Genomic DNA, 26,700 nt, shown 5'->3' with positions numbered 1-26,700 from the left:
AGAAAATACAAAAAATACCTTCGGTTACAAGCAAATACATCACAAAGGTTGTATCAGATAGAAAGGTGTAGAAAAGTGCAGCTAGTACAGAGGGGAAGGAGGGGGGGTAACCTGGACTGCAGCAGGGTGAACAGTCGACAGAGGGGAAGGGGGGGGGGTAACCTGGACTGCAGCAGGGTGAACACTCGAACATCTACACTTATGGTAGGTACAAAACTGTACTATGTTCGTGTTACACTGCTGCAGTCATCACACTTGGGTTGAATCCCAAAGCTAAGGATGGGTGGTGGAGTTAAACAGGGTTTGGAGAAGCTAGTAGGCCCTGCAGAACTGCAGTGGCAAAGCCAGCTCTAGTCTTAGAGAATAGAGGTAAGTGATGGTGCTTGGTGAAGGTGTGCACTGAACTCCAAGTTGCAGCTTCCAAAATATCCTTGGTTGGAACCCCCCTGAGGAAGGCAGTTGATGTAGCTGTAGCCCTGGTGGAGTGGGACCTAATGCTAGCAGGTACTAGTTTCCCATGATGTGTGTAACAAACGTATACAATGTCCTATCCATTTGGAAATGGTCTGTTTTGAGATAGCTTTTCTTGTGATCCTGCAGCATAGGATACAAAGAGCTGGTCACATTTTCTGTAAGCCTTAGTTTTAATCCAAGTAGTAACGTAATTGCCTGTGAATGTCCAAAAGTGCAGGAGTCTTTCTCCTTTGTTCTGGGGGTTTGGGAAAAAGGTGGGTAAATGAATGGTTTGGTTTAGGGCCACACTGGATACCACCTTTGGCATAAAGGAAGGGTTAGTCCGTAGAGCGACTCTGTCTTGGTGAAAAATGAGGAAAGGCTCCACTGCCATCAGGGCCTGTAGCTCTGAGACTCTTCGTGCTGATGTTATTGCTAGGAGCAGGGCAGCTTTCCATGATAGAAACTTTAAAATCAGCTGAAATAGCTGGTTCAAAGGGCGGCAGTGTAAGCTTTTCCAGAACAAAGTTGATACCCCAAGTTGGTGTTGGTGCTCTCCTGGGCGGTCTTATGTTCTTAGCCCCTCTGAGGTACTGTCTTAGGAGTGGATGTGAAAATAAAGGAGGATCCGTGTTGTAATGAGCTGAAATTGCTGAGGCGTGGATCTTAGAGGAAAAGGAAAGTCCTTTGTGCAACATCTCAGTTAAATATTGTAGAATCTGAGGAATGTTTGGATCAAGGGGATTTTGGCCTTTAGCCTGGTTCCAGGCGCAAAATCTTTTCCATTTGTCTGAATAGGTTTTCCTGGTGCTGGGCCTCCTGGCCTCCAGGATGACATCGACAATATCTTTAGATAGACGTGTTGACTGGTTGCTTAGGTAATTTGCCATGCAGCCAGATTTAAAGTCTTGAGCTGGCTGTGTAGAATCAGATTGTTTTGCTGAGTGAGCAGGTGAGGAATTTGGGGTAAAATCCATGGTGGGCCGTGGGCCATTTTCCTTAGTATTGGGTACCAGTGCTGGTGTGGCCAGTCTGGAGCAATGAGCATCATTTTTGGCCTCTCTAATCTGACTTTCAGTAGCACCTTTGCTAGAAGAGGCAGTGGAGGAAAGGCATAAACTGTTAATGTTTTCCAACTGAATGAGAGGGCGTCCACTTTCCATGCTAGTGGGTGGAATGTCCTTGTGCAAAATTTTGGAAGTTGGTAGTTTTGGGGGTTGGCAAACAGATCTATGTCTGGGCGTCCCCATTTTTGAGTTATCATTGCAAATACTTGTGGATCCAGTTTCCACTCATGGGGATCCATGATGTTTCTGCTTAGGTCTGCCAATGTGTTTTTCTTTCCTGGCAGGAATTGTGCTTGTAGTTGAATCTATTAGGAGCTGTCCTGGATGTAAGAGGTCCTTGAAAGCTGTTAGGGCATTCTGTACAACTAGCATTTCTTTTTGATTGATATGCAGATACCTTTGATCTGTATCCCATTTGCCCTGAATGCACTGTCCTGCCATGTGTGCTCCCCAGGCATAGTCCGATGCATCTGTTATAGTTTGCCTGGCTGTGGGCAAGGTAAAAGGTTGACCCTTGTTGAGGTGACATGCCTGTGCCCACCATAGAAATTCCTGTTGAAGGCAAGGAATGAGTGGTATCATTGTTTCCAAGCTGTGGCTGTGCTGTGTCCATACGCTCTTCAGGTACCATTGCAATTTCCTCACATTTATTTTATTATTTATTTATTTATTTTACATTTGTTAACTGGGATAGTCCGACTGGATACATGTCCATTTACAGCGGAGGCCCGGGGAGAAAAGCTCCAAGCAAGACAATATGAGACATTTACAGAAATAACAAAAAACATAAACATTTAAAGCAAGGTGAGGTTAGTCATTACATGATATGTAAATTAATAGCTTAAATTTAGTTAGTTTACTTAATAATTATACATGATGACAGCAAATTATTATAATAAGGATTACTCAGATAACCAGGATCTAGGAGTAGTATATTCAGAGAGATAGCTAGCCAGGGTTAAAGCAATGGCAGGTAATATCAGACCCCAGGTAGCCTTTTAGTTTAGTTTTAAATTGGTTTAAAGAGGGGAGTGAGGTAATATCAGGAGGGAGTTTGTTCCAAGTTTTCCCTGCGGAGTTGGTAAGGAGAGAGTCACCAGCTGCGTTATTAGTTTTACTTGTTTGTATAAGGAGACGACTGGATGACCTCAGTGGTCGAGGGTTATTGCAAGGGAGATCAATTTTTTGAGTGAGGGAGGGTATTCAGGGTTATATAAAATTTTGTGGGTCAGTACTAGTAGGTTATAAGAAATTAGTTTCGGTAGCTCAAGCCAGTTAAGCTGGGTTAAGTTGGTACAGTGGTGGGTTCTATATGGTAACCCAGTAACAAACCTAGCGATGTGATTATAACAGATAGTGAGCTTGTTCATGATCGCTTTATTAATATTATGTAGTAAGGGGATGAGTACAGTAGGGTAGAGAGGAGATGGGTTTGGGCAATGGCAGATTTAGCTTGGGGGTCAAGAAGCTTTTTATTCTATATAGCGAACCTAGTTTCTTATTGATTGATTTAATCATTAGGTTTACATGAGTATCAAATTTTAGGTTGTTATCTATAGTTACCCCTAATAATTTTGTCGAGGGATCCGGAGAGATTATTGTCCCGTCCTTTGCTTGGATTGTAAAGTTGAGGGGGCTTGACCTTTGTGTCGGTGAAAACAGTAACATTTTTGTTTTTTTTGGATTAAGTATCAGACGACGACTAGAGAGCCAGTTTTCTACTTTGCTGAAAGTAGTTTGGGTTAAAGATTGTAACTCTATAGGAAATGTTCCAGAGCAAATCAGCGTGGAATCATCTGCATATTGAATGCAACTAGCATTTGATACAACTGTGTGCAGGTCATTGATGAAGATTGAGAATAATAGTGGTCCTAGGATGGATCCTTGTGGGACTCCCAGAGTATTGGGTTGAAAGTTAGAAAGTTTGGTCTGCCATAAAACTGCTTGTTTTCTACCATTTAAGTAGGATCTAAACCATTGAATAGCAGTAGTGTCCAGACCAAATGAATGCAATGTATCAATTAGTAATTTATGGTCCACCATATCAAAGGCTTTGGACAGATCCAAGAATAATGCTGAGGAGATATTATTGTTATTACGATAGGTATTTATGGTATTGGAGAAGACAAGAAGGGCTGAGGTAGTGCTATGGAGAGGTCGGAAACCATGCTGAGTGTCAGCTAATAGGTGATTGTCAAGTAAGTGTTGCATAAGCTGTTTCTGCACGCATTTTTCCATTATTTTTGCTAGGGGGGACAGTATGGATATGGGCCTGTAGTTCGAGAGGTCTGTGGAAGTGCCACCTTTATGGAGAGGAATTACATAGGATACCTTCCAGATATCAGGGATTTTGGCCTCTGTTAGGGTCCGATTAATGAGTATTGACACAGGGTAGGCAATGGCTTCAGCTGATATTTGCAAGTATTCAGCTGGAAGTTGATCAGCTGAGAGTGTGGTAGGTTTTAGTTTTTTGATTAATTTACAGATGAAAGAAGTTGCTACAGGCTGAAAGGTAAATTGGGGAATGTGTTTTATAGGTGGGAGTATCAAGGCTTTGAGAGTTAAGTGGCAGTTGATTAGACAGGGTTTGGATTGTCTCAGTGAAGAAGCAATTGAAACTATTTGAGATCATGTCCGATGGTTTATCTATGAGTGTAGCAGGGACAGGGGTAGTGGAGCGTCCTGGGTGTAGAAGATTATTTAGCCCGGCCCAGAACTTTTGTGGACAGTTTGTATGCTCAGTTTGCAGTTTCCAATAGTATTGTCTTTTATCAAGTAAGATTAGTCTTTTGGTTTCATTCCTAAGTTGTCTATATTTAATCTGATCAACTGGTAGTTTATTGCTTCGCCATACCGACCATGTTTTATTTCTAAGATTAATTTTCTGCCTGGTCTCTTTGGAGAGCCACGGGACATCTCCTGTCTTAGTCTTCCTAGACCGAATAGGAGCATGAAAATTAAGAATTTCCAGGAATTTTTTGTTGAAATACTGCACTGCTTCATCTAGGGGTAAATATTTTAGTATCGTCCAGTTGCAAGAGTTTAATTCTAGTTGAAATCTAGTAGGGTCAAATTTTTTTTTATTTCTAATTAATCTTAGTGTGGAATGTTTTGGGATGGCTATTTTGTGCTTAATAATGTAGGTAAGGTGGTGGTCACTTAGGCTATCAGGGAGAGAACCAGATGTATATTGGTTAGGATCACTACTGATAAGCACCCAATCAAGTATACTCTCTTTTTGGTTAGATTTGTTTATCCTAGTGGGCGTGTTAACGATTTGCGTGAAGGAGTGTAGGTTTATATGAGTGGAGGGGGCTTGAGGGGAACAGGAAGTCCAGTCTATATTAAAGTCCCCAAGGACTATGGTTTCCTGAGGGAAGTGACTTGATAACCAGTGTAAGGTAGCTTCAAGAGTATCTACGTTCTTACCTGGGGGAATATACACACAGATAATATAGATGAATTTAGTAATATTGATTTGAAGCCTAGAAATAAGGATCTCAGCATTGTTAATCTGAGGTGGTTGATTGACATCGATAGAAACGGTTAGATTGGATTTATAGAGTATGGCAACCCCTCCTCCTTTCTACAGATTCGGTCTTTCCTATAAATATTATACCCAGGGATAAGTATTTCATTGTCCATAGTGGATGGTTTAAGCCATGTTTCAGTTAGGCACAAGATCTCTGGGGAGAGGTCAGCTATAACTGCATGAAGTTCATGTACCTTATTGTTAATACTTCTAATGTTCAGATGGCAGGTAAGAAGCGAGTTAGTAGGGTGCCGTAATGGGATTGTTTTGAGGTCCGTGAAGAGAGGGGATTGTTGGATAATATTGGCAGGACCAGGGTTAGGATGTATGTCCCCATGTCTAAGTAGATTTAGTCTTAATTTGGAGATAAGCTTTAGGAATTTATTTACAATTTTATAGGTATGCTTCTGTTTAAGGTTGATATTTATTGAGGTAAGAGGGTATGGAAGCATGGAGCAAGAAGTAGTGTCCACCCATGTACCCTGAGTGTGATAAAAGTTCAGGAGATTAATTTCTGGAGTGTTGGTCTCAGCCCTGGAAGATGAGATCCCTAAACAAGTTTGGGTTTCATATAAGGTTGTAAGATAGGAGGTTATTAGGAGCGGTATTAGCATAAGGTACCACATCTTTAAGGACTTTTGGGATATGGTTCACAAGGATGCACTTACAGGTGCCTTTGAAGGAATGGATGTGTAAGAAGTTAGGGAGAGAAAGACGAGGCGGTAGTGGATGGGCGTGGGATAAGATGTATCTCCTGTGATAGGGAGAGTGATTGAATAGAAGGCTAATATGATTGGACCTGGGGATGAAGGGTGTGGTTTTATGGTTATAAATGTGGAGGTAGTAGGGGCGGGTGGGATATGGGGGCAGGGAGGGGAGCGAAGTGAGCCTGAGCGTGAAGGCGAATGTAGCGGGCTACAATCGTCCACTACTATAACCCAGGAAGTAAAGCTCAGCTGGGTATATAGCCTAATTGTAAAGATTTTTGTTTTTTTTTCCTTATCTTTTTGGTTTATTTTTAATCCAATTTTTTAGGAAATTATCCAAATGTTGAGTATAATTCTGAGTTTTTAGGAGGCAGGACACTGAAAGTTCAGTATTTCTTGGGGAAGTAATATTGGGTAAAATCCAGGTGGATTACCTGAAACTAAGGTAGCCGAGGATCCTACACAGCAACTTCCAGCCTAAGGTAATAAGTACTACTTTAACCACCTTGTTTTATACTTTAGAGGGCAGCGACTTCCACTAGTTTCAGCAGGGAGGTTTGTCCCTTTCTATACAATGTATTATGGGGCTTGTTCACGAAGGAGTCACCTTTTTGGTTTTGCTTCTTAGCCATTCCAGATTTACTCAGCTTAAAATTCAAGTCTGTGAATTCTGAACAGATATAAAATTATCTGTAAGTTTTGCAAACGGTATTAGGAGTATGCACGATGCCATGAATCCCAAGGCCTGCAGAAGTTTTCTTGCAGGGAGTTGGATCTTTGTTGCCAGCATTTTGAAGTATTGAGTCAGCTGTTGTTGCTTGTCTGGCGTGAGATAAGCCATCTGGGCCGTTGTATTCAAGCTGGCACCCAGGAATGTTATGTTCTGTGAGGGCACTAGTTTTGATTTTTCGTTTACTGTGTACCCTAGGCAACTTAGACGGTGTTTGACAAATGCCAGATGCTTTAAAAGAATGTCCTTGCTTTCTGCTTGAATAATGCAGTCGTCCAGGTATGGGTATATTTGAATTCCTTTTTGTCTGCAGTACGCAATTACTGGTGCAGGCATTTTATGAAGACCCTGGGCGTAGTAGATAAGCCAAAGGGCAGTGCAGAGAATTGATGAGTTGAACCTGCAATGAAACGGAGGTATCTTCTGCAATTTTGACTGACAGGGACATGCAGGTATTCCTCCTCGAGATCCAACGTTACTAGCCAAGCCTTCTTGCCCAGCATGGAAAGAAGCTGCTGTAGTGTTAGCATCTTGAATTTGAGTACTTGGAGATAGGTGTTTAGAATTGAAAGGTCCAGAATGGGTCTCCAGGCTTTGTCCTTTCTGGGGACTAGAAAGAGTCTGAGTAAAATCCTTGTCATTGCTCTTGTGTAGGTACCTGTTGTATGGCTCATGTCCATGAGAGCTGTAATTTGTTTTTGTGCCCATTGATTTGGTGGCAGGTTTGGCATTCCTTTTATCCTTGGCAAGGTGTGAAAATGGAATCTGTATCCTTGTGAAATAATGCTTAGGACCCATTTGTCTTTTGTGATGATGTGCCAGTTGTCTGCAAAAAGTGCTAATTTTCCTCCCAAGGGAGCTGCCAAGAGAGATTTGCTTGGCAGTCTGAGAGTTAAGTCATTGTGTTTGTCTTCTGTTAGCTTGAGGCCTGTCTTCTCCTCCTTTCTGGGTAGTGGCACCCCATTGGCGAGGTTTGTAAGGGCCTTGTGACTGACCTCTGCCCCTTGGGCATCTGTATTTGCCCCTCTGTGGTCTGTCAGATGCTGGAAAGGACCAGTTTTTTGTTGGCCAATTTCTGCTGAAACGAGGGGGTTGAACCTGTAAAAACTCCTTGACTGTCTGAACAGATTTTGCCTTATCCTCCATTTTCTTTAAAACCTCTTCTGCTTTTACACCAAATAAAACATCCTGCTGTAAAGGTGCATTCAATAACTTTGCTTTAACATGATCAGGCAGGGTTTGTTCTTTTAACCAAGCATGTCCACATATGATGGACCCAGTCACTGCTGCTCTACAGGAAACTTCCAATGAATCAAATCCACATTGTAAAGTATGTTTGCCCACCTTGTTCAGCTGCATGTAACAGATCCTGCATTTCCTTGAAATCAGGCTTCTCTGAATGTGTGCTCATTTTTTGTTTTAATTGAGACATTAGGAATTGCTGATATTTCAGCATGTGAAACTGGCAATTTAAGGCTCTCATAGCTAGAGTAGCTGAGGTGTATACCTTCTTTCCCCATCTATCTAGTGCTCTGGAATCCCTTTCAGAAGGTACAGGATTTTTAGCAATAGAGGCCTTAACCCCTTTGGGACCCTGGGAAATTGTTTCTGGGTCAGCAACAGAGCTTTTATATAGTAATTTGTGAGAGTCAGGGACTCTGTAGTATCCGTCTGGTTTGGTTGGTGCAGGAGGTAGTGAATGTGGGTTAAGACTAGATTCTAAGTAAACATCATCCACAATGTCTAACACATGGGGGATAGCAAGTGGTCTGTGCTGGGGTAGTAAAAGGAACTCTGAGCCTTTTCTTAGAATCAGAGTAATCCTGGCCTTCCCAGTGGAAATGTTCCCTCATGGTATGTAAAGTTTCCCCAAATGAGCAATCTTCTGGAGGAGATGCTGAGGGAATAGACTCTTCAGCATCAAAATCTTCATAAGGGGGAAAAGAGTATTCCTGTTCCTCAGAAGAATCTGAGGAAACTGAAACCTGGTCAGAGGAAGCATAATCCTCCTCTTGTCTTGGTCTTTTATCAGGAGGGGGATGGAAACCCCTGATTAGGGTAAGTAAATCTTCAGCCATCTTAAGCATCTGTTTCTTAGGCATGGGGCCTTGCACTGGAGACCGATGTACAGTCTCTTGTTTTTAATGGAGTTTTTAAGCTTAGCATAAGATTTAATGGTGAGTGTAGTCGGTCTGAAGACACCTTCTGCAACTGAAGGTGTTTCTACTGCACCAGAATCTCCTTCTGCTCTGGAGTCGGAAGGGGCTAAAGAAGAAGGCTGCAGCGGCCTAGTACTCTCCGCTTGTGAATCAGAAGCCGTCTGGGGTTCTAAATCAGAAGTCGTCAGGGGCTGCGTAGGCACCTCACTGAAAACCGGAGAACCAGTTAACAGGCCCAGCAGAGGCCTCGGAGTCAGGTTTGGGTCTAGGCTGCCTGTCCTTATCCTTGCGTTTTTATGCATGCCGGTCATCGGTTGCTCCGACGGCATGGTGTAATTAAATTTCCTACCAAAGTAATGTTGTGCGAAATCAGACGTTTGATAGTTCATTAAACCTAGCACAAAACTGACAATCTGTGATGTCGTCATGGTCTGGGCCTAGGCAAGGAATACAATAAGAATGAAAGTCCTTATGAGGTATTTGCTTCCCACAAGAAATACAATTAACTTTTTCCGATATCAGACTGAGGCAAGAAAAGGTTCCCCAAAGGGGTACTTAGCTTTACTGAAGACTTCGGTCTGAAATTCGATTTGAAAATCTCAGGAGTCGGCCGACCGGTACTTGCGAACTGCTTCTGCTTCGGGCACCGTGCGGCAAGAAAGACTGAAGAAAATGGCTTTGGATGCCTCATATACCCCTGGCACACTGACATCAGGGAAGAAGCAACAGCAACCGACGCCGGACAAAGACTTTGGAACTCTGGCCGACTGCAGGACCACCTGACGGCAGGATAACCCAAGTGTGAAAACTGCAGAAGTGTAACACGAACATCCTGGTCATCTGAGGAGACAGAAATTTCAGAATCCTGGTCAGAAGCATAAGCAAATTCAGTTCTAGGTCTCTCAGAGGGGGAAGGTTGGCTTCCCCTGATTAAAGTAAGGTCTTCAGCCATTCTTATTTGTTTTTTAGGCATAGAGGCCTGACCATGCGGTCTGGGCGTCGGTCTCCTAGGCATGGTTCCAGTTTTAGGCCTAGAAGATGGTGTTGGCTTAATATGCAAGTTAGTAGGCCTGAATTCACCCTCAGAAACCGGTGCCTGCACAGCGGCTCCGGACCCATCTAAGGTAGAGACATCTGCAGGTTCCACAACTGAAGCATCTCGCAGCATACCAGACTCCGAATGGGTCTCAGTAGAAGCCTGCGAATCTGAAGTAGCAGGTATCAGGGGCTGCAAAAGCGCCTCACTGAGTACCGGCGAACTGGCGACTAGCTTAGAAGCATAGTCGGCAGCTTTGGACCTAGGTGGCCTGTCTCTGTCTATCTTTGCGTTTTTGTGGAAAGTCAGTAGTCTGGTGGTTTATCGAAGACATACCTGGATAACTGAACAGAGTACCAAAATATTTAGAAGCGAAAATGTAACAACGAATAGTTTGTGGTTTAAACAAGGCAAAAAACTGACAACGAGTACATCGTGGTCAGGGCCTAGGCAAGGAATACAGTACGAATGAATATCTTTGAGGTATTTGCTTTCCACAAGAAATACAATTACTGATTTTTACTGATATCGGTTTAGAGCAAGAAAAAGTTTCCCCAGCGGGGTACTTAGCTTCTTAGCTTTAGTTGAAGACTTAGGAGTCGGCCGACTGGCACTTGCGAACTGCTTCTGCTTCGGGCACCGCAAGGCAAGGAAGACTGATGTAATGGTGTCGGCTGCATGCTTTAATACCCCTGACTACCTGACGTCACAGAAAATGAGAGAGCAAATGACGCAGGACCCAAGACGTTGATAATCAGGCCAACTGAGGGCTATGGCAAGTAGATAACCCAAATGTGATGACTGCAACAGTTAAACACAAAGAACATCGGTGTTCTGAGGAGGACGTATGGTCCTTGTGTTTATGACTTTTACGTCTGTCACCGGCCGGTGAAGAAGGGTCAGAGTGAGGACGTTTCTTGTCCACAGAAGGAGGGGATGATACCTGCATCGCAGAAATAGCTTCCAAAAAAGGCGAAGCAAGTAGGCCCTTCAAAATCAGTTTGTTACAATGTTCATTCAGCGTCTGCTGACTGAAGCTAGCACAAATATCACACACGGGGGTTTCGCCGACAAATGCGCAACACCCAAACAATACACACACTCTTCATGGAGGCTATTCGACAGTTTACCACTGCAAGAAGAGCAGTGTTTAAACCCCGTAGTTCCCTTCTTTTCAGACACCCCAGAACACACCCTCACGTAAAAGGGAAAGAGTGAGGAAAGTGGAGGAAATGAAGAAGAAAGAGGGAATACCAACAACGGTGACACGATACCGCAAGGGTAGAAAGTTAGAAAATACCAACCATGGTAAGAAAGAGATACCGGTGGGCAGAGCTGAAACAATATAGATAAGGACTACAAACAGGAAAAAATTTGTAAATATATCAGAAAAATCAAACCAAAGGAAAATGGCACAACGAAGAAACCAAAAACTGAAAAGAAGCGCCAAAACTGCTGGAGAAAACTGGATAAAAGTGATTTATTCAATAATCCACAAAAGTCACGCCAACCACATCAACATTAACGCCTTTAGATAAAACTGCGTTTTCGTTCCAATACACTGACTTCTTCAGATAACCTCTGACTAAAATATTGAACCTTTTACACATTAATTGAATACAAAATAACCAATCACACAAGTTCATGAATTAAGGAATTAATTTACAGAAATTCTTTAAAAAAGCACGCACCTCTGCTAAGTCAATAATAATGTTCAGTATAAAACACCTAAATTAATACACAATTTATTATCTAACCCTTCCATAAATTAATAGAATTCAAACTTGAAACTTGTAATAACTTTTAAATAAAAAATCAAATTAATCATAAATAAATAGATGAAATAACATATGTATATGTAAAATTTCTTAAAAAATTAAATTATTAAATAAGAATAGCCTGCAGGCTATTCTTATTTAATAATTTTTAAGAAATTTTACATATACATATATTATTTCATCTATTTATTTATGATTAATTTGATTTTTTATTACAAATTTCAAGTTTGAATTTTATATTGAATTTTATTAATTTATGGAAGGGTTAGATAATAAATTATGTGTATTAATTTAGGTGTTTTATACTGAACATTATTATTGACTTAGCAGAGGTGCGTGCTTTTTTAAAGAATTTCTGTAAATTAATTCCTTAATTCATGAACTTGTGTGATTGGTTATTTTGTATTCAATTAATGTATAAAAGGTTCAATATTTTACTCAGAAGTTAGCTGAAGAAGTCAGTGTATTAAGAAGAAAACGCAGTTTTATTTAAAGGCGTTAATGTTGATGTGGTTGGCGTGACTTTTGTGGATTATTGAATAAATCATACAGTTTTCTCCAGCAGTTTTGGCGCTTTTTTTCAGTATATCAGAAAAATCACTTAGCTGGAGAGCTCGGTGAAAACACTGCTATATGGCTGCACGGCAAACGAGATCTGAAGTAACTGATCATAGGGCATTGTGGGTAGCAGCTTAGCTCGAGAGTTTTTGGTGCATGCAAGCTTGGTATAAGGCCAACTCGGTTCTGAGGGCTCGGAACCGAACCCAGTGATGAATAGGAAGATCATCAACAACTTCAGATCTAATAGTCTGACATCCCCCACCATAAAAACAAATGAAATGTGCAACACTAACAAGCTGCATTGAAAACAGGACCACCAGCCTGCAGTGACGGAAATTAAGTCACGATTAAAAAAAAATCCAGACAGTAAAGCAGTTGTCAAAGTAATTTTCCAATAATCACAACACAAAGAATGTTGATTCATACACAACTCAAACAGGCATCATGACAAAGTGGATGCAGACAAACAATAGTTGTTTAACTCCAGCCTAACTTGGGACAAAGCAGCAGTCAGAGAAACATGGCAGGTTAAAGAAAATGACCCAAGTGACAGTCTCCTTAAATAATATGACAAATGTAATGAAAATGAGAGAAGTCTCGCAACGCACTGCAACCGTGAGCAAAGGCAACGCAACACAAAATGCAGCAAATATAATCTCCTTCTTCTTTCGGCTTTTCCCAGTTAGGGATCGCCACAGCAGAACTCCGGACTGCTAATGAGTGGCAGTAGATTTTTACAGTGCCAAGGTGCCAGCTCAACACCCAACCTTCAACGAAGGCTCGCCCATTCACGCATGTCTTTCAAATGCCACTCGACCGCATGGAGGACATGGAGACTCTACACAGAAGATGCTCCAGCAGAGAATCGAATGGGAGAACCTCTTGCTGTGAGGCAACAACGCTACCGCTGCACCACTGTGGCTTACATCAAAATGCAGCAAATGTAATGACAATGAGAAAAGTCTCACAATGCACCCAAACAGTGAGCAAAAGCAGCGCAACACAAAATGCAGAGGAAAAACATAAGGCTGCAATACAACTGGGAATCCTACAAGAACAACCCAAGCATCGTAATATAAAAGAATAAGGAAAGTTCCCAATTTCTTGGACAAACTTTCCCTAACAGTATAAATACAATCTTGGTTCTCCTCTGAAAATAAACCATTAGCGTAGTGGGACTTGCCCAGTCAGATGACAAATAAATAAATGTGGTCAGTTTAGCATACACACACTTTGTAGATTGAGTAATGTGACTTGAAATCTCGTGCGTGGACAGCCAAGAGAAAAGTACAGTTTTGTACCTATCATAAATGTAGATGTCCGATAGGTATGCATCTGCAGTCATAACATATGGGTTGTCCTGCCTCAGGCAGCCCTTCGGTCGGCCGGATTCCAAAGTCTGGGTCTGGCCTCGGCTGATGTCGCACTTTCCCCGACGTCAGAGCATCTGGGGTATAAAAACAACAGCCAACGCCATTTTCCCTCAGTGTTTCTTGCCCCAGATGCCAGGTGCCCTCTAGGAAGGCCAAATTTGGAGGAATGCAATAAATTCCAAACATTTTCCAAAATATATATATATATATATATATATATATATATATATATATATACAAACAAATACACCATAATAGATCCCCCAGCTAACTAATGGAGGGGTAAGCACCCTAGGAATACCACAGAGGGGAAGGAGGGAGGGTAAACCTGACTGCAGATGCATACCTATCGGACATCTACATTTATGGTAAGTACAAAACTGTGCTATGTCCTTCAAGGATGCATCTGCAGTCATAACATATGGGTAGAATACCATAGCCAATCTGGGGGAGGAGGTACTAAGAAAAGGATGGTGTAGTTAAGATACCCTGCAGGACTGCTGTAGCAAAACCTGCTCTGGATCTGGAGTATAAAGGTAAATTGTAATGCTTGGCAAATGTATGCACGGAGCTCCATGTAGCAGCTTCTAAAATGTCCTTGGTAGCCACCCCTCTTAGGAAGGCTGTAGTGGTGGCTGTGGCCCTCGTGGAATGAGGCCTAATGTTTGCAGGAACAGTCTTTCCATGAAAGGAGTAACAAAATAGAATGCAATTTCCTATCCACTTTGAAATTGTCTGTTTGGAAATTGCTTTTCCTTGTACCCCAGCAGCATATGCTACAAGGAGTTGGTCAGTCTTTCTGTAACTTTTAGTTCTGTCCAAGAAGTAGCGTAGTTGTCTGTGTATATCCAGGGTGTGTAGAAGTTTTTCCCCTTTATTTTGTGGATTTGGGAAGAATGTAGGCAAGTGAATAGCTTGGTTCAAGGATACCCTAGATACCACCTTTGGCATAAAAGTAGGATTGGTTCTCAATGAAACTCTGTCCTGATGGAAGATAAGAAATGGCTGTACTGCCATTAAAGCTTGTAACTCAGATACACTTCTTGCTGAAGTTATGGCCAGAAGGAATGCAGTTTTCCAAGACAGAAACTGTAGATCCGCCGATTCTGCTGGTTCAAAGGGAGGAAGTGTTAGTTTCTCCAGCACAAAGTTGAGATCCCAAGTAGGTAAAGGAGGTTTCCTTGGAGGACTGATGTTTTTGATTCCTCTCAGAAATTGCCTGAGGAGAGGATGCGAAAAGATAGGTGGATCAACATTGTATTCTGCTGAAACTGCTGAAGCATGAATCTTAATGGAAGAATAGGACAGGCCATTGTGGTACAATTCTGCTAAGTATTCCAGAATATGTGCCATGCTCGCCACTGTCACATCTAAGCCTTTTGCTGTGTTCCAAATGAGAAATCTTTTCCATTTTGCTGAGTATGTCTTCCTTGTGGAAGGCGTGAGCTTCCATAATAATGTCCTTTACTCTCTGTGATAAGTTATTCTGAGGGGGGTTTATGGAATTTTCCAGGCAGTTAGCTGCAATGTTTTCAAGTTGGGATGCATGATCTTGAAATTGTTCTGCGTCAGAAGAAGTGGCCATAGGGGGAGAGGCCACGGTTTCATCTGTGACATGCTCCTCAATAGTGGGTACCAGTGCTGCCTTGGCCAGTCTGGAGCTATCAGAATCACTCTTGGCTGTTCTGCCCTGATCTTCAGTAAAACCTTGGACATTAATGGGAGAGGTGGGAAGGCATAGACTTTTAGAGCTTTCCAGCTGAGAGAGAGAGAGTCCACCCTCCAAGCTTGTAAGTGGTATGTCCTTGAGCAGAATGTCTTCAGTTGATGATTGTGGGGCAAGGGGAACAAATCTATCTCCGGCTTTCCCCATGCTTGTGTTATGAGTAGAAAGATATCTGGGTGCAGCATCCATTCGTGTGCATCCATGGTAATTCTGCTTAAACTTTCTGCCAGTGCATTTTCTTTCCCTGGCACGAACTGGGACTGTAGTTGGATGTTGAGTTTCAAGCATAGTTCCCATAGATTCATGGCCAGCCTGCATAGAGGGTAGGAATGCGTGCCTCCTTGCTTGTTTATGTACTACATGACTGTGGTGTTGTCTGTCCTTATTAACAGGTGGCCTTGATGGAGGAAAGGTTTGAAGGCCTCGATTGCGTGTATCACTGCCAGCATTTCCTTTTGGTTTATGTGCATGCGCAGATGTCCTTGAGACCATAGGCCTTGGATACATTTGCCCTCCATGTGTGCTCCCCATCCTCGGTCTGAAGCGTCCGTGGTGATGGTTTGTTTTGTTTTTGGTTTGTTGAAAGGCAACCCTTTGTTGGACTGGCAGGCTTGAGCCCACCACAGAAATTCCTTTTGAAGGCAAGGAATGATTGGTATCAACGTTTCCAAACTGTGACTGTGCTGAGACCATACACTCCTTAGGTACCACTGTAATTTTCTCATATGCAGCCTGGCTTGTGGAATCAGAATTATGCAGGATGCCATGTAACCCAGGGCCTGCAGGATTTTCCTTGCAGTTAGCCGAGTTTGTCTTGTCAGATTCATGAAGTAATCCGGAAGTTGTTTTTGTTTTTCTTCTGTGAGAAAGGCCATTTGGGTGGTTGTGTCTAGATCTGCACCCAAAAAGGTTATCCTTTGGGATGGAACAAGTCTTGATTTTTGGATGTTGACTGTGTATCCCAAGGCCTGCAATAGGTGGATGCCATAGTCCAAGTCCTTTATCAAATTTTTCTTGTTGTCCGCTTGTATAAGGCAGTCGTCCAGATATGGGTACATTTGAATCCCTGAAGTCTGCAGTGTGCAATTACTGATGCCAGGCATTTCGTGAATACTCTGGGCGCAGTAGATAAGCCAAAGGGCAATGCTGAGAATTGATAATGCTCTGATCCTGCAAGAAATCTGAGGTGTCTTCTGCAACTTTGCCGAATAGGGACATGCAGGTATGCCTCCTTGAGATCTAGAGTCACCAGCCAAGACTCCTTGCCCAGCATGGGAAGAAGCTGCTGTAGGGTCAGCATCTTGAATTTTGGCACAATGAGGTAAGTATTCAGTGCAGACAGGTCGAAAATAGGCCTCCATTGATTTTCTTTTCTTGGAACAAGGAATAATCTGGAGTAAAATGCTTGGTCTTGTTCTGAAAGAGGTACCTTTTCTATGGCTTTCATTTGTATTAAGTTGTTTATCTGCTTTAAAGCCTCTGCCCTCTGATTTGGTGGCAGGTTTGGCATTCCGTTTCTTCTTGGCAAAGTGTGGAAGTGGAACCTGTATCCTTTGTCTATTATTTGCAGTGTCCATGTGTCCCTTGTAATGTAATGCCAGTTTTTTGAGAATAAAGAAAGCTTTCCGCCCAATGGTGCTTCCAATTGAGCCCTGGTCGGCGGAATGAAAGGAAAGTCATTGAGTCTGTCCAGGTGCAGTAGTTGTTGTTGCTGTTCCTGCACTACCTCTCTGGTTGGTAGGCTGCCACTGACGGCCTCTGTAGGAGCCTCTAGCTTGCCCTCTACCTCTGGGACGCCTGTTCCTGCTCCTCTGGGATCTGTCCAAGTCTGGAAAAGACCAATTCTTAGTAGGCCAGTTTCTGCTGAATCTTGGTGGTTGTACTTGCAGAAAGTCCTTAACTGTTTGCACAGATTTTGCCTTTTCTTCAAACTTCTTTAAGACCTCCTGAGCCGAGGAACCAAATAATTTTTGTTTTTCCATTGGAGCATCCAGGAGTTTAGCTTTAACATGGTCTGGTAAAGATTGTTCCTTCAACCAGGCATGCCTACGAATAACTGCCCCAGTCATAGCTGACCTACATGAAGCTTCCAGTGCATCATAACCACACTGCAAAAAATGATTACTAACCTGCTGTGAGTTATGTACCAGATCTTGAAGGGATTTACGGTCAAGGGGTTCAGAAGAGGAAAGCTTCTTATGCAATTCATCTTAAAAATACTCTTGGTATTGTATCATATGAAATTGACAATTTAATGCCCTCATGGAAAGAGTTGCAGAAGTATAAACCTTCTTTCCCCATCTCTCTAAAGCTCTAGACTCCCTTTCAGAAGGTAGAGGATTTTTGGCAGTGGCAGCTGCAAACCCTTTTGGGCCCCGAGAGATAGTATCTGGGTCTGCAGAATGGGCCTTGTACAGATGTAGATGAGAATCCGGGACCCTGTAGTATCTATCAGGTTTGGCAGGAGCCGGAGGGAGAGAATCAGGGGCTGTACTAACATCATTGTACACATCATCAATAACATTCAAAACAGGAGGTATAGCTAAGGGCCTATGCTGAGGTAAATGTAAAAAGGTCCTTAATCTCTTTCTAGAATCAGAAAATTCCTGACCCTGCCATTGAAAATGTTCTCTCATACAGTGTAGGGTCTCACCAAAGGAAAACTCTTCAGGAGGGGAGGCCGAAGGGATAGATTCTTCAGCATCAGAATCCTCGTAGGCCGAATAAGCCTCCTCCTGGTGATCTGACAACACAGATCCATCCGTAGACTCATCTGAAGAGTGTTGGTCAGAGGGCTCAGTCCTGGGCCTTTTGTCTGGTGGTGGTTGAGAGCCCCTGTCCGGGTGAGGCTGAGAACCTCTAATTAGAGAGATAAGATCCTCTGCAAGGCTGAGGATCTGAGAACTAGAAGAAGGTCTCAGAGGTAGTCTTGGGAGGCAAAGCTTTAGCAAGTTTAGCAGCTTTAGCCCTGGAAAAAGCCTTAATGGACATGGATGCAGGGGGTCTGGCTGCACCACGTGCAGGAGTAGACTTGTCCAACGGAATGGTGTCGGACATTTCCTGGGCACTGGTTTCAGTAGGTAGCTCAGTAGCCGACTCAGCCGGGGCCTCCAGGGCCGCGGTGGTCGGTTGAGTGGATTTGGTTAAAGGAAATACAGAGGACTCTGTTTTGGCCGAAACTGAGACACTCGCGGTAGGCCTAACCGTGGTTTCAGCCAAAACCGCGGGCCGCGAGTGTCGGTACTTGTCCTTACGTTTTTTCACCAAATGCGATGTCAGAGTCTCCGACGGCATCTTATATGCGAAATTAGCCCCAAAGAATTCCTCTGCAAACTCCGACCGACGTCCAAGAGTTCGTCGGTTGAAGGAAGCACAGGCTGAACAGGCCGAGACGTCGTGGTCTGGGCCTAAAGCAAGGGAGGCAGTAAGAGTGGAAATCCTTATGAGGTATTTGTTTCCCACAAGTTAAACAATTATTTACTTTATCTGACATCGGCTGAGGCAAGAAAGAGTCCCCAACGGGGTACTTAGCTTTTTCGAAGTCTTCGTTAGCTGAATCACAGGAGCTGACCGATCGGCACTTTCGAACCGCTTCTGCTTCGGGCACCGCGCGGCAAGAAAGACTGAGGAAAATGGCGTCGGCTGATGCTTTTATACCCCAGACGCTCTGACGTCGGGGAAAGTGCGACATCAGCCGAGGCCAGACCCAGACTTTGGAATCCGGCCGACCGAAGGGCTGCCTGAGGCAGGACAACCCATATGTTATGACTGCAGATGCATCCTTGAAGGACATCTAGATGTACACTCTGGTAATAAACATTTTTTCTACCCCATTACAGTTCATGCACCAGTATGTAAACTGTGCATTTCAACAGCAGCATATTAGCTAAGACAGCTACTACCTGTCTTGTAGGTTGCCAATGGATGCACTGTCTTGACAGGATGGAAGGATTGCGTTACTTTTGTAGGACTTAAGTTTTATTCTTGCTTTTTATTCTGGGTGACCTGCTGTTGTGCAAATCTGTTGTTCTGTGGGTTCCTTACTGTACATGGTTGGGCTTCCACACAGATGTTCCTTTGCCTGCCTCATTGGCACTTTCAGTTCCATGATTGTTTCAGGCTTTAACACATTTCCACTTCAAACTGAGTTATTTTGTGGTTCAAAAAACAGATTTCTCATTTGCTTCTGCATTAAAACACTTTTGAGGCAGGCAGTCCAACTATTGCAAACACTCCAAAACAGGAATAAGTCTGACCAATTTGTTAGTTTTGCACAAAGCATCACAATTAAAGAAGACAGTATGTAACCCGTACCTTTCTGGGAAGCATGCTTCTCAGTCTTTCCGGCATATTCAAACCCTACAGCAGACTGCAAGACAACAACAAGTTGGTTACTTAAGGAAACAGAACACAATAAATCAATGTCAAAACAAACATGGCAGGAGAAAATGAAACAGCAAGCAAAATGGAGAATTCAATTTAGTTTTGCTTACTTACCTTAACATTCTTACATTTATGAGAACACTACTGAATGTAAAATGATCATAGGTAAAGTGCTAAGCCAGCTGCCCTTGGGGGCCATTTTACCTAGACCACAATCCGATATCGCCTAGACCACAACCCGATATCACCTAGACCACAACCAGATATCACCTAGACCACAACCCGATATCACCTAGACCACAATCCAGTACAGTAATAATCTACTTAAAAAGCAATATGTATGTGTAAATCCATCAACATAAACGTAATGCCCGACCATAACTGCTAAAAATGAGGTGGGGAAGTCAACTCTGCACATTCAATCATGTCACTGCAACCCTGCACATTCAAGCTTAAATTCTTCCCCTCACTCAGGTTCATGCAACTTAAAGGAAAATAAATCGCTGCCTAGCACTGTAAAAGCCTGTCTCACTAATTCACTAGACAGCAGTAAAAATGCACCATCAAGTGTTTCAAGAATTAAAAGTGAGTGACTGAAGACTTCAGGTGTTAAGCTCATGAGCTATCAGCTCCTCACTGGAAGACTGTGCAAGCACAGTTCCAAGAATGAATTTATGTTTTGTGTGTATTAACCCACTAGGTAGAAATCATTTATTGTGGGAACCCTCGTGTGAAAACCTCCTAAAAAGTAAAAACAGTAAGGGAGAAGACGAAGAATGACTTCAAAACCCAAAGGTTTCCCAGACCACTGTACAGAAAGTCCATACATGGAATCAGCAATAGTAACTGTTTGGAAGTGTTACTACAAGTACGTGTAATAACTACAGTTTTGTAGAACATATGGAAAGGTACAAAGTTGTAGGATAACAGTAGATACAAAGCATGCAGGCATCCCATTTTATAGATATCAACATTCTTTTGGGAACATAATACAACGTCCATCTTTTACTGCAAGATTCAACACTTGAAAAGCAATTTTTTTTCTCCGCTAGAAAACGATCTTAAGAGCCACTTCCAAATGTAACACAAAGGGTTTACAAACCATTTCTAATAAACATGTAGCCAGACAAGAATACTGTCCTGCAGTTACCAAATTGAACTTTCTTCCCATAAACAGAGCTGACCCTTGTTGGGTTCCTACCAGTTATGCATTTAAAATAAACACCATCACCAATAACTGCAAAACGTACCCCAAAATATTCCTTTACAGCCTCAGATCACTAGCACACCCAGGTCCAATCCTACACCCTTCCCAAAGTAAAGCTATGAATGCACAGACCACAGCACACCCAGGTCCAATCCTACAAGCTCCCAAAGTAAAGCTATGAATGCACAGACCACAGCACACCCGGGTCCAATCCTACAAGCTCCCAAAGTAAAGCTATGAATGCACAGACCACAGCACACCCAGGTCCAATCCTACACCCTCCCAAAGTAAAGCTATGAATGCACAGACCACAGCACATCCGGGTCCAATCCTACACCCTCCCAAAGTAAAGCTATGGATGCACAGACCACAGTTCTTTTCTAGCACCTAAACTATGGGAATAATCCCTCATCCCCACCTTAAACACTTACCCCTGAAACCACATTCAACACACAGTCTCTTTAAACAAGCCAAGTGCAAGCGCTTCCCCTCTGGCCACATCAGCTTATCCCCATCCATACCTTTGGGCATACTTCATCTGTCCCAATCAGAAAAACCCTTCCCACTCCCCACCTTTGGCTACTTTATATACACCTTCCTAGCCTTCTTTCATCACTATTTGAGGAAATGTTTTTACTGTATTTACTGAAAATAGGTTACTTATCCTGCTCTAATATGTTTTATTGGTACTGTCCTGCTCTAATATGTTTTATTGGTACTTATCCTGCTCTAATATGTTTTATTGGTACTGTCCTGCTCTAATATGTTTTATTGGTACTTATCCTGCTCTAATATGTTTTATTGGTACTTATCCTGCTCTAATATGTTTTATTGGTACTGTCCTGCTCTAATATGTTTTATTGGTACTGTCCTGCTCTAATATGTTTTATTGGTACTGTCCTACTCTAATATGTTTTATTGGTACTTATCCTGCTCTAATATGTTTTATTGGTACTGCTTCTATCACTCGCAAGCTGTGCCTGGAATTGGTCAACTCTAGTTAGTATTCTACCCAGTAAACAAAGTGAATAAATACAAAGAAAATATAAAAAAGAAAAATATGAAATGACTTAAATGAAAACCTGCATAAAGAAGCACTACGAGAAACAAGGAAGCAGTACTTAAAGATGTGCAAAACCACAGTGCAGTGCTACCATCAGAGATTTTGTACAGTGCAGTGCTAAATATCAGAGATTTTGTACAGTGCAGTGCTAAATATCAGAGATTTTGTACAGTGCAGTGCTAAATATCAGAGATTTTGTACAGTGCTAAATATCAGAGATTTTGTACAATGCTAAATATCAGAGATTTTGTACAATGCAGTGCTAAATATCAGAGATTTTGTACAGTGCTAAATATCAGAGATTTTGTACAATGCTAAATATCAGAGATTTTGTACAATGCTAAATTATCAGAGATTTTGTACAATGCAGTGCTAAATATCAGATTTTGTGCAGTGCTAATATCAGATGATGTACAGTGCAGTGTTAATATCAGATGTTGTACAGTGCTAATATTAGAGATACTGTACAGTGCAGTGTTATCAGAGATGTTATACTGCAATGCAAAACCACAGTGCAGTGTTAATATCAGATGTTGTACTGCAATGCAAAACCACAGTGCAGTGTTAATATCAGAGATGTACTGCAATGTAAAACCACAGTGCAGTGTTAATATCAGAGATGTACTGCAATGTAAAACCACAGTGGAGTGCTAATATCAGAGATGTACTGCAATGTAAAACCACAGTGCAGTGCTAATATCAGAGATGTACTGCAATGTAAAACCACAGTGCAGTGCTAATATCAGAGATGTACAGTGCAGTGCTAATATCAGATAAGTTGTACAGTGCAGTGTTAATACCAGAGATGTTGTACAGTGCAGTGTTAATACCAGAGATGTTGTACAGTGCAGTGTTAATACCAGAGATGTTGTACAGTGCAGTGTTAGAGATTTTGTACTGCAATCCAGCCTGTTGCTGCCTAAATGTGTAGCAGGATCAGTACGGTACTGGAAATGTGGGAAAAAGATGCGTAATAAAATTAGAGCAGCCATGTTAGAGCGCAGCCACTTTAAAGAACCAAAAAAGTGGCTATATTACAGGCAGTCACATGACCAAAATAATAATAATAATAAGGCAGTGTGCTCACGGCTACGAACCTTCACACTGAAGCATAACAGACAGGAATAGTAAGGCAGTGTGCCCACGGCTACGAACCTTCACAGTGAAGCATAACAAACAGGAATTGTAAGGCAGCGTACCCACGGCTACGAACCTTCACACTGAAGCGTAACCAACAGGAATAATAAGGCAGAGTGCCCATGGATACAAGCCTTCACACTGAACAATAAACAGGAATAAGGCAGCATGCCCACAGCTACGAACCTTCACAATGAAGCATAACAAACAGGGATAATAAGGCAGTGTTGCCTACGGCTATGAACCTTCACACTGAAGCATAAACAGGAATAAGACAGCATGCCTACGGCTACGAACCTTCACACTGAAGCATAACAAACCGGAATAAGGCAGCGTGACCATGCCTACAAACCTTCACACTGCAGCATAACAAACAGGAATAATAAGGCAGCATGTCCATGACTACGAACCTTCACACTGAAGCATAACAAACTGGAATAAGGCAGCATGCCCATGGCTACGAACCTTCACACTGAAGCATAACAAACAGGAATAATAAGGCAGTGTACCCACAGCTACGAACCTTCACACTGAAGCATAACAAACAGGAATAATAAGGTAGTGTGCCCATGACTACGAACCTTCACACTGAAGCATAACAAACCGGAATAAGGCAGGGTGACCACGCCTATGAACCTTCACAGTGAAGCATAAACAAGAATAATAAGGCAGTGTGCCCACAGCTATGAACCTTCACACTGAAGCAGAACATAAACAAAGAATAAGGCAGCGTCCCCATGACTACGAACATTCACAGTGAAGCATAACAAACAGGAAGAATAAGGCAGCATGCTCACAGCTACGAACCTTCACACTGAAGCATAACAAACAGGAATAAGGCAGTGTGCCCACAGCTACGAACCTTCACATTGAAGCATAACAAACAGGAATAATAAGCCAGAGTGCCCATGGCTATGAACCTTCACACTGAAGCATAACAAACAGGAATAAGGCAGGGTGACCACGCCTATGAACCTTCACAGTGAAGCATAAACAAGAATAATAAGGCAGCGTGCCCACAGCTGCAAACGTTCACACTGAAGCATAACAAACAGGAATAATAAGGCAGCATCCCCATGACTACGAACATTCACACTGAAGCATAACATAAACAGGAAGAATAAGGCAGCATGCCCACAGCTACGAACCTTCACACTGAAGCATAACAAACAGGAATAAGGCAGCATGCCCATGGCTACGAACCTTCACACTGAAGAATAACAGGAATAAGGCAGTGTGCCCACAGCTACGAACCTTCACACTGAAGCATAACAAGCCAGAATAAGGCAGCGTGCCCATGGATACGAACCTTCACACTGAAGAATAACAGGAATAAGGCAGTGTGCCCACAGCTACGAACCTTCACACTGAAGCATAACAAGCCAGAATAAGGCAGCGTGCCCATGGATACGAACCTTCACACTGAAGAATAACAGGAATAAGGCAGTGTGCCCACAGCTACGAACCTTCACACTGAAGCATAACAAGCCAGAATAAGGCAGCGTGCCCATGGATACGAACCTTCACACTGAAGAATAACAGGAATAAGGCAGTGTGCCCACAGCTACGAACCTTCACACTGAAGCATAACAAGCCAGAATAAGGCAGCGTGCCCATGGATACGAACCTTCACACTGAAGAATAACAGGAATAAGGCAGTGTGCCCACAGCTACGAACCTTCACACTGAAGCATAACAAGCCAGAATAAGGCAGCGTGCCCATGGATACGAACCTTCACACTGAAGAATAACAGGAATAAGGCAGTGTGCCCACAGCTACGAACCTTCACACTGAAGCATAACAAACCAGAATAAGGCAGAGTGCCCATGGATACGAACCTTCACAGTGAAGCATAACAAAAAGATATAAGGCAGTGTGCCCACAGCTACGAACCTTCACACTGAAGCACAACAAAGAATAAGGCAGCGTGCCCATGACTACGAACCTTCACACTGAAGCATAACAGGAATAAGGCAGTGTGCCCACAGCTACGAACCTTCACACTGAAGCATAAACAGGAATAAGGCAGCGAACCCATGGCTACGAACCTTCACATTGAAGCATAACATAGCTCTAACACAGACTCTCAGCAGACTACAGAAGGCCAAGCACACCAAAGTGCCCTCTTGAATCATCATATAAATGGGGAGAAAATACGAACAGAAAAGGGCCAAGAGCAAAGACAATGCTCAGTACATAGAAGGTATACAATTCAGACTGAGTGAAGGCATTACATTAGGAAGAGGAATGATGGGGTGTGGGACAGGCTGATGGTACACAGGTTTTGTCTGGCCAGCCCAAAGGAGACCACACCAAGATGTCAATTAACTATTTGGCTGATGTCATGTGTAGACTGCCCCTAGCAGCTATGTGGTCTGGGCCAGCTGTTCATGTGACAGTCACACCAAGATGCGTTACATAGTACCGCTGCGCATCTCCAGATCTCCACAATGCCTGCAGAAGGGTAGTCCAGAGGGACACCTCTTAGGCATACCCAGAAGAGAAGGCATCATAGTTCACCAGTGAAATCTCCAGGTTATCTTCAGCAGAGTAACCTTACCCCCACCCCCCCCCACCCCAACAAGCAGGCTGGTAACTGCTAGACACCTATCCTGCACCACAGCTGAAATTACAGGAGGTTATAAAAACAGAAAGAATACATACAGCACGTTAGTACACATCTGTCAGATAATTTCAACTGTAACTGCACATGAAAGGCATGGCTATAACTTACATAACCTGCCATCTGGACAGTATTTCAGATCTACTTAGCCTGGCTCTGTTGAATTAGAGCCCCTTGGTGTGACATCTGGACAGAGGAAGGAGGACAAGGAGACCTGATGGTGGAATGAGGAAGTACAGGAGAGTATACAGAGGAAGAGGCTGGCGAAGAAGAAGAGGGACTGTCAAAGAGATGAAGAAAGTAGTTACGAGTATAAGGAGTTGAGGCGCATGGCAAAGAGAGGTGGCGAAAGCTAAGGATAAGGCGTATGGAGAGTTGTATGAGAGATTGGACACTAGAGGGAGAAAAGGATGTACCGATTGGCTAGACAGAGGGACAGAGCTGGGAAAGATCCGATTGGCTAGACAGAGGGACAGAGCTGGGAAAGATGTGCAGCAAGTAAGGGTGATAAAGGATAGTGAGGGAAACGTACTCACAAGAGAGGAGAGTGTGTTGAGTAGATGGAAAGAGTATTTTGAGAGGCTGATGAATGAAGAGAATGAGAGAGAGAGAAGGTTAGATGATGTGGGGATAGTGAATCAGGAAGTGAAACAGATTAGCAAGGAGGAAGTAAGGACAGCTATGAAGAGGATAAAGAATGGAAAGGCTGTTGGCCCAGATGACATTCCAATGGAAGCATGGAGGTGCTTAGGAGAAATGGCAGTGGAATTTTTAACTAGATTGTTTAATGAAATTTTGGAAAGTCAGAGGATGCCTGAGGAGTGGAGAAAAAGTGTTTTGGTACCTATCTTTAAGAATAAGGGTGATGTGCAGAGCTGCAGTAACTACAGAGGGATAAAATTGATCAGTCACAGCTTGAAGTTATGGGAAAGAGTAGTAGAAGCTAGGTTAAGAAGGGAGGTGATGATTAGTGATCAGCAGTATGGTTTCATGCCAGGAAAGAGCACTACAGATGCAATGTTTGCTCTGAGAGTGCTATTGGAGAAATACAGATAAGGTCAGAAGGAGTTGCATTGTCTTTGTAGACTTGAAGAAAAGCATATGACAGGGTACCTAGAGAAGAGTTGTGGTATTGTATGAGGAAGTCGGGAATGGCAGAGAAGT

General features: G+C 42.8%; 1 protein-coding gene across 1 annotated transcript in view; it reads right to left on the bottom strand.

Moving 5' to 3' along the window:
* Positions 1 to 26,700, bottom strand: part of LOC122790680 (src substrate cortactin-like) — a 1,120,562-nt gene that overhangs the window by 847,477 nt on the left and 246,385 nt on the right. The window contains exon 5 of the mRNA XM_044058203.1: positions 19,437 to 19,491. Coding sequence (XP_043914138.1) covers positions 19,437 to 19,491 — 55 coding nt within the window. The remainder of the gene's footprint in view (positions 1 to 19,436; positions 19,492 to 26,700) is intronic.

Source organism: Protopterus annectens, chromosome 16.part0, assembly GCF_019279795.1.
Source record: "Protopterus annectens isolate FY-2018-M chromosome 16.part0, PAN1.0, whole genome shotgun sequence".
Lineage (NCBI taxonomy): Eukaryota > Metazoa > Chordata > Ceratodontiformes > Protopteridae > Protopterus > Protopterus annectens.
This window is presented reverse-complemented; position numbering and strand designations above follow the sequence as displayed.